At 41.8% G+C, this 9,279-nt stretch overlaps 2 protein-coding genes across 2 annotated transcripts; both read left to right on the forward strand.

Moving 5' to 3' along the window:
• The first annotated feature begins 3,261 nt into the window (after nt 1-3,261).
• LOC114936359 (uncharacterized) lies at nt 3,262-6,927 on the forward strand. Its single transcript, XM_085481303.1, has one exon. The coding sequence runs from the start codon at nt 3,262-3,264 to the stop codon at nt 6,925-6,927; it is 3,666 nt and encodes a 1,221-aa protein (XP_085337429.1).
• Nucleotides 6,928-7,386: 459 nt separating this feature from the next.
• On the forward strand, nt 7,387-8,553 carry LOC146723715 (uncharacterized). Its single transcript, XM_085481304.1, has one exon. It carries the CDS (start codon nt 7,387-7,389, stop codon nt 8,551-8,553), a length of 1,167 nt encoding a protein of 388 aa, XP_085337430.1.
• Nucleotides 8,554-9,279: the final 726 nt, after the last annotated feature.

Consider the following 9,279-nt stretch of genomic DNA (forward strand, 5'->3'; position numbering starts at 1 on the left):
TTATCATACTTATGAAATCATTTTTGGGAATCTTAGTGTGTGACTCTATAAAATGCCATCTACTATTGATACCGTTTAATGCAAGATCTATGGAAACATTAGTAAATAATGAAACAACATCCAGTGAAATTATTGTGTCGGAATGTTTTAGTGTTTTTCCTGACAGAATGTTGCATAAATCAAAACAGTTATTTATAAAACTGTCAGCTCTAGGAAGGCTATCTTTTAAAATTTTATGAAAAAAGGAAGCAATATTATATAAGGAAGTATTTATTGAGGAAACTATTAATCTAAAAGGAATATTTTCCTTATGGACCTTGGGAAGCCTATAGGCTTTGGGCTGGAGAAGGGAATCACTAAAAAATAAATAATAATATTCCTTCTTGTTTATGATGTCTTTTTTCAACCATTTTTTAAAAAAATTATTAAGTTCTTTTTCTATTTTCGTTGATAGATTATTTTTGACTATGTTATACGTAGAATCGTCTTTTAAAAGACTCTCAACTTTTTTTTATATAAAATTCTTTGTCTAATGCGACTGTAATACTGCCTTTATCTGCTCTAGTAAATAAAATGTTAGGGTTTTGATTGCAGAATTTAATTGTCTTTATGCATGAGAAGTAATTTCTCTTGTGTGTACGTTTTTTTGTCATTATTTTTTAAAAATAAAGAAAATTGTGGAATGGCAGCATTACGAATCGAAGTAAGATTTCTGATCCCGTTAGAATTACTCTCTATATCTTTAATGTATTCGTGTATGGCTACTTTTTTATTTATGTTAACTGGAAGACTAAAATCACCTCCCAATTGTAATAGATTAGTTACATTAGGAGGGATATCCTTATCAGTTAAATTAATAAACCATTTCTGGTTAGTTTGTTGTAAAGAATTATGTGTGGCATCACGAAAACTTTTAGCAGAAACAGTATTGTCAACAATATTTGTCGACAATCTTGTTGTTTTTAATTCAATAGGATCAATATTATTAATGTACTCTGTTTCATGTGATTTACGTAGCCATAGAAATTTTTTCTTATATATGAGATATAACTTTTGGTTGAACAAAGAAAAAGAATTGCAGTGATAATTAAAAATCTCCTGCCAGATATAAGATGGTAAATGATTTTGGAGAATTTGGAATTGCCTTGACCGTTTTTTATTGAGTGAGTTTAATGTTCTATATAAATCAAATATCTCTATGTTAAGAATTTCAGTTCTGATATTATGCAGCAAACCACGCATCTTATTTTTTGATTTATAGTGGTAGAAAACAAATTTATTGTTACAAAAATTACGCAAATGGTTGGAAAACAGACCATATCTCTTACATTCCTTTAAAAACTTCAACTTTGACATTGCTCTAATTATCGCATAATTAAAATTTAGCCAAGATTTTAAGTGTTTTAACGTTTCTAAACCAAAGCAATGATAAATAAAACTAAAATTAAACCGGTGGTATTTGAACGGATAATAAATCCTACGCATTATAAGGCCAGCGTTTATTAAAATTATTAAAATTCAATCCTTTAAATTATTAAATGTTAATTTGTGAACTTCAAAGTTTTTATACAAAAATTAAAATCATTATTATAATTATCAAGATTATAATTATTATCATTATTGTCATCTGTTTAGGATTGAGAAAAATTCGCCGCGCTCGATTAAACGAAAATTCACGGATCAGTCGAGAATTTAGGTAAAAGCAATTGCCGCGGGCCTAACACGGCAGCACCTCGCGGCACGCACCGCGGGAAGCGCCGCGGAAGCAAATTTTCGGCCAATTAGCGCGTTCCGCGTGTACCTCTCGCGATCAGGCGGTCGATAGCGTGATCGATGAGGGTAGCATTCCGTCGGAGACAGTCGTCGCGGAGAGAGAGCCGGCGTTGGTCGCAAGTCAGACTAAAGAATTCGCGTTACGGTGTAATAAGTGCGTGAATGTATTATCGCGACAAATACGAACAGATTTGCGCGGTATTTTGTGACATATCGAGAGTGAAGAGTTAACGGGTAATCGGATCTCGTTCGCGACGCAACATACACGTTCTCGCGACGAATTCGCCATTGTCTCGTGCATGCTACGTGCACGTGATCGAACATAACGAGTATTCGGATCCTGCTGGAGGATTCACTGCGATATTCGCGTATAGGTGAATGCATGTCGTGCATTCTCTCTCTCGCTCTTTCTCTCTCTCTCTCTCTCTCTCTCTCTCTCTCTCTCTCTCTCTCTCTCACTCTCTCTCTCTCTCCCGCGCTCTCTCTCACAATTGTCGTAGTACGCCGTCGCGACGAATTCGCCGTCGTATTGTGCACGCTGCGTACACGTGATCGACTCCTGCGAATATTTGAATCCTTCTGGAGGATTCTGTGTGATAGTTAATTGCATATAAATGCACGTGATCGAACATTACGAATATTCGGATCCTGCTGGAGGATGGAATGTCACATAATTGAAGACAATTATTAAGTCGCGTCAAATCATATGTGCGCGTGTTCGATAAATTATAACGGTCGTCCACAAGAGGACAAATTTGTTGTTGTACGATTCGCGATCGTGACTTTCAAATAAGACATTGTTTTTTCTTGCGACAAAAGACATTGGTGTCGATATCGAACAAACAGTTTTTTCTTTTGTGATCGCGAGCTTCGAAACGCGTACAGCAAACGCTTTCGATTCTCATATCGAGTTTTTGTTTTTTTTTTCTTTGATTTGTTTGTGTCAAGTCCAGGTGACTTTCTGACGTGTGAAATAATAAATTGATCTGTTTTTGTTCATCAACTTCAAGACTTCTTTTCAATTCGGCTTCCTGCGTAAATCATCAATCTCAGCGCACACATGGGTGCGCGATCACCCTATTAAGATACAGTCCACTCAACAATTATCCTATTGTCCATCCATCACATCTCTCATGAGATTCCTATGATTTCTCTCCAAAAAAAAAAGGGTGAAGGATTTGAAAGGCGGCGCGCGAGACGCGGCCCTAAAAAGGCCGAGCATGCTCGTTCGTCGCAGCTTCGCGTCGGACCACGGTTCAAGCCGCGCGTTCGCAACATTTGGTCCTTCGAGCCGGATTTGAGATTGGTGACAAATTGAAAAGTGAAAAACTCAAGTAAAAAACACAGTGACATTGCAAATACATTCAAAATCGGACATCATCAAACGCTATCAGTGCATTCAAAGAGAGTGACAGCTCGGTTCGTAAAAGACTAATTTGATTAAATTCAGTGTCGTTGAAACCTCAGTTGATTAAATTCAGTGTCAAAATGGAAGAAGCTCTCGCAAATCAACAAACTGCTTGCTATTCAGTTGCTCGAGCTCTCGACAATTTTAAGAAGATCGGTCGGTCAAATCTGACGGCCGCCAAAATTCGCTCGCGAATGACGAGCTTACAAGACACGTGGACACAATGTGTACGCAATCACGCGACACTGCTGCAGCTTGTTCCTGACGAGAAGCAATTTTCAATTCACTACTTCAAAAAGGAGACCTTCGCCTTCCACGAGGACCTCTATCAGGCAGCTATGGACTACATGAACGAGTGCTTGGAGGAGCTGGTTCCTGTCGTAAGTCGTGAGACCTCTTTCAACGCTTCGTTCGCGCATACAGACTCTGCGTCATTATCGGTCAAACATCTTCCTCCCATCAAACTGCCGCCGTTCACCGGTAAGATTGAGGAGTGGGAGACTTTTCGCGATCGGTTTCAATCGCTTATTATAGACAATCGCGAATTATCGAACTTCAGTCGCATGCATTTTTTAGTGTCAAGTTTAACAGGCTCAGCTCGCGATGCGATATCAGGTATTAAAGTCACCGCGGATAACTTCTCGGTTGCGTGGAAAGCATTAACAGCGCGTTTTGAAAATAAGCGCCGATTAATTGAGACTCACATTTCGAACTTGTACAATCTTCCGAAAATGACTCGTGAGTCAGCTGTCGAGCTTCACGCCTTACGCGATAAAGCCGAACAAGCGATCTCAACATTGCAACGTCTTAATCGTTCGCCGGACGATATAGTCAGCGACATGTTAGTTTATTTTCTCTCTCAGAAGTTTGATCCTGCCACGCGCCGTGCGTGGAAGTTAAAAACGAGCGATAACGAAAATCCGCCAACATACAAAGAAGTATTAAAATTTATTTTGTCGCGCGCTCTCGCGTTAGAGGAACTTCACCCTCGCGATAACGACAAGACCAAGTCACATGCGAAAGTGACTAGCGCAACAGCGACTGCGTCATCTAATACAGTGTGTTCAATGTGCAAGCAATCGCACATTCTCTCAAAATGTCCGCAATTTGTAGCAAAGAGTCCGATTCAGCGACGCGAATTGGTTAAGAAATTTCGACGCTGTTTTAATTGTTTGAGTGATAAACACATGTCGATCAATTGTCAAAGTAATTTCACATGTCGAACATGTAATAAACGACATCATTCTATGATTCATCTCGATTCGGACTCATTGCAACAAGTTACAAATGCGAACAATACGTCAAACGCGAATGACGTCATCGACAACGTGCCTAACGTTACGGCACTCTCATCAGTTACAATGACAACTGCGCCGACTCCTGTTGTCTTATCTACTGCAAAGGTGAATTTGCAGGCGCCTTCTGGACGCTCATTGGTTGTCAGAGCCTTGATTGACGGTGGATCAGAGCTCACGTTTGTGACGGAGCGCGTTGCTCAAATATTACGTCTCAAGCGTATACGAACGCTTACTTCAACGTCGGGAATAAGCTGCGCTGACACCGGTACATGCCGATCTGCGGCTCTGATTCACATCACTCCTCGCAAAAAATCGAAACCAAGGTTCACAACGGTTGCCTATATTATGAAGGCATTAACGAGGTATGCTCCCAGAAACGCTTCGCAATCGCAAAATTGGAAACATATTTCCAATCTGGAATTGGCTGACGATGATCCTACCGGATCAACACCGATTGATCTCATAATAGGATCCGATTTATATAACCACGTACTCGTTCACGTACGTAACGGACCGCTCGGTCAACCAGGTGCAATTGAATCGCATTTCGGATGGATCCTATCCGGAACAACCTCTATCCCGAATCACGTGACACAACCCTCTCATGTGGTAACTTCAACTCTCGTAATTCCGCCTGTTGAGAATGCGAGTCGCGTCGTGCAATCAGCTCAGTTAAATCAACGTTACAGTGTTGTCGCTCATTGTTGTTCTCTCGAAAATCAATTGTCTAAATTCTGGGAGGCAGAAGAAACACCTCAATCAATTGAAATGTCTCCAGATGACGAACAATGCGAAGAACATTTCAAACAAACGCATTCGAGAACATCGGATGGGAGATATATCGTGCGTCTGCCGTTTCGAAACGGCCCACCCATCGAAATCGGTGAATCTCGCGAAATAGCCGCGCGTCGGCTTTCGTCGTTACTTCGGAGAATTAATAATCAACCTGCGATTAAGCAGGAGTATTCTGAGTTCATGAGCGAATACGCACAGTTGAATCATATGAAAGTAATCGCACCGGTGGATTCAGTAAATTCACAAGTCGTGTACATCCCTCATCATCCGGTCATTCGAGAGACTAGTTCGACAACTCGGTTGAGAGTCGTATTTGACGCCTCATGCACAACCTCTAACGGTACCTCGCTCAATTCTCACATGTTTACTGGGCCTAAACTACAGTTAGATCTGCAATCGGTTTTATTACGTTGGCGACAGCACAAATACGTTTACTCCGCAGACATAGCGAAAATGTATAGACAAATATTGGTCGACTCGCGAGATAGAGATTATCAACGCATCCTATGGATAGATGAAAATTCGAATATTCAAGAACATCAACTCCTTACGGTAACATACGGTACGGCTTCAGCACCGTTTTTAGCTCTTCGAGTCATTAATCAGTTAAACGATGAAGGAAACTCGTTTCCACTAGCATCTGCAGTTTTAAGTGAGAACGTCTATGTGGACGACGTGCTGTTTGGGGCCGAAGATATGCCTCTCCTTAAACAGACTCGAGATCAAGTTTGCAAATTGTTGAAACGCGGTGGATTCGATCTTCGCAAATGGGCGAGTAACAAACCGGAGTTGCTCTCAGATATTTCATCGGATCATCACGGGCTCGCACAGCTTAAATTATTCGAGACTGACAACAATCTGAAGGTTCTCGGTATTTTTTGGAATCCGACACACGATTGTTTCCAGTTTCAAATTGAATTACCACAGACTCTCCCTTCTACAAAACGAACGATTCTCTCTACCATAGCCAGAATATTCGATCCACTTGGATGGGTCACACCCGTGGTTCTCAAAGCGAAAGTTTTTATGCAGAAATTATGGCGACACAAGGTAGGCTGGGACGACAATCTCTCAGAAGATCTCCTTTTACAATGGAGAGTGATTTATAAATCATTTCCTTATATCAAAAGCATAAAACTTAGTCGCTGGATTGGATGCGATTCAGATACCAAGAGCATCGAGTTACACGGTTTCGCGGATGCTTCCCAAGTAGCTTACGCCGCAGTAGTTTTCTTGAGAGTCACAACATTATCCGGTCATACAACTGTTTCGCTCCTCGCTGGGCGATCCAAAGTCGCGCCTATCAAACCGCTGAAAATCCCTCGACTAGAATTGTCAGCTGCGGTTTTATTAGCGCGCCTAATCGAATTCATAAGAAAATCTCTTCATTTCACGAAAATGCCAGTCCATTGTTGGACAGATTCGAGTATTGTGCTTGCTTGGTTAAACAAGCACCCATCTCACTGGAAAACTTTTGTCTCGCATCGCGTAACAGAGATTCAAACACGAGTATCTGATGGCATTTGGCATCATGTCAGTACACATGAAAATCCCGCTGACTGTGCATCTCGCGGTTTACTCGGCACAGAATTGAGCGCCTTCGACATTTGGTGGCGCGGATCTTCCTGGTTGAGTCTTAAGCAGGATGATTGACCCACATTCACAATAACGCCGATAGACGAAACACAGTTAGAAGAAAAATCGTGTCAAGTGCATCAAGTTAACGCTAATGAACCGTGGAATCTCACTACTCGATATTCATGGTGGCCGAAATTAATACGTATTACCGCCTACATTTACCGTTTCATAAAGAAGTGTAGAAAGAAACACACAATAGAATCGAACAACAAGTCTCAATCTCACGCTCTTACTACAGTTGAATTCAACGAAGCACGAAACTTCTGGCTGAACTTCATTCAGTTAGAACTTTTCGAAAACGAGCTCCATAATTTAAAGTCAAACAAACCGTTGCCTACTCACAGTCCAATTCTCTCATTAAATCCGTTCCTGGATTCTGACGGTCTAATTCGCGTTGGGGGGCGATTAGAACACTCGTCATTATCTTTCCAGTCCAAGCATCCAATCTTATTAGCCAACCATACGATCACTACCATGATCATCCGTTATACGCATGTTGTATCTCTCCATGCCGGTTTTCAATCCACTCTTTCAAAACTTAGACAAGAGTTTTGGATTTTGAGAGCAAGAAGTCTAGTAAAGTCGGTTATTTATAAATGTGTTCCGTGTACAAGAGAAAAGGCTCAAGTAGCTAGTCAGCTGATAGGCCAGCTACCTACAAGTCGTGTTTCGGCGCCCTCTCGAGCGTTTCTACATAGCGGTGTCGACTACGCCGGACCAGTCTTCACACGTGCTTCAGCCGGCCGAGGAATTACCTCGCGAAAGGCCTACATAGCACTCTTTATTTGTTTAGCCACACGCGCTATTCATCTCGAACTGGTTAGTAATTACTCGACTGCTGCCTTTCTTAACGCTTTTCAAAGATTTTGTGCGCGACGTGGATTACCAGAGGTCATGTACTCGGACAATGGCACTACGTTCGCAGGAGCAGACAAGGAGTTGTCGCAAGCGTATCGAGACGCTCAAAGCGATGTTAACTTTCTCAACTTCATCGTGTCAGATAACATCACATGGAGTTTTATCCCTCCCCATGCTCCACACTTCGGTGGATTGTGGGAGGCAGGGGTCAAAAGCGTTAAATACCACCTTCGTAGGATATTAGGAAATCACACCCTCACTTTCGAGGAACTTACTACCGTGCTTTATAAAGTTGAAGCATGCTTAAATTCAAGGCCCCTGTGTCCATTGACTGATTCGATTGACGATTTTGAAGTTCTCACTCCGGGTCACTTTTTGATTGGATCGGCAATCACAATCAATCCAGAACCTTCTGTTCTGCAAATCAATGAAAACAGACTGTCACGGTGGCAGTTGTTGCGACAGATCATGGAGCGTTTTTGGAAGCATTGGCACGCCGATTATATTAACACGCTTCAACAGCGAACTAAGTGGCGAAAAGCAAAGTCACTTATCCATATCGGTTCCATGGTTCTGATTCAAAATCCTCTTCTTCCTCCTTGCAAATGGGAACTCGGACGCGTAATCCACTGTCAACCAGGCTCTGACGGATTAATTCGAGTAGTTTCCGTCAAAACAGCGAACTCGGAATATAAGCGTCCCATAACTAAGTTATGTGTGCTTCCAATCGACGTTGATTCTGACGATTCCATCGAGGATCAGCCTCGAGTGTCAAGCAATTAACGATAATTCTAGTGTAAGTTAATTATACGATTCTAATTCTAATTACGTTATAATTTATGTAGCAAGTAAGTCAAGTTTATGTTCATTAGTTAAGTCAAAGCGTGCAAGTAAAGTCGCCAAGGCGGGCGGCGCTTGCAATCCTAATTTTAAGGTCGTGCGAATTAGTACGAACAGCGGATACTGTTGTTTACGCGATATGCGTTAAATGTTAAAATCCGTCTGCGATAACAACAGTGATCTTTAGAAGTCAACTTTAAGTCAATATTGTCAGCCGTTTCAGGTCTACAATTTCACTTTAGTGCGATCTGAGCGTAATCAGAAGTTACATCTCAGTATCTTATATATTGCATGGGATCAATCGTGACGAACAATCACACGCAATTAGTTTTCATTTAGCAAACCTCACTCACACGGGAGTGAACGATGCATCCTTGTGTAAGGTATACCGCGAGATCGAGTGGTTTCGAAATTCAAATTTCGAGGCGGGCGGTATGTTTAGGATTGAGAAAAATTCGCCGCGCTCGATTAAACGAAAATTCACGGATCAGTCGAGAATTTAGGTAAAAGCAATTGCCGCGGGCCTAACACGGCAGCACCTCGCGGCACGCACCGCGGGAAGCGCCGCGGAAGCAAATTTTCGGCCAATTAGCGCGTTCCGCGTGTACCCCTCGCGATCAGGCGGTCGATAGCGTGATCGATGAGGGTAGCATTCCGTCGGAGACAGTC

Source organism: Nylanderia fulva, unplaced genomic scaffold (genome assembly GCF_048542155.1).
Source record: "Nylanderia fulva isolate GAGA-0341 unplaced genomic scaffold, ASM4854215v1 Scaffold172, whole genome shotgun sequence".
Classification (NCBI taxonomy): Eukaryota; Metazoa; Arthropoda; class Insecta; order Hymenoptera; family Formicidae; genus Nylanderia; species Nylanderia fulva.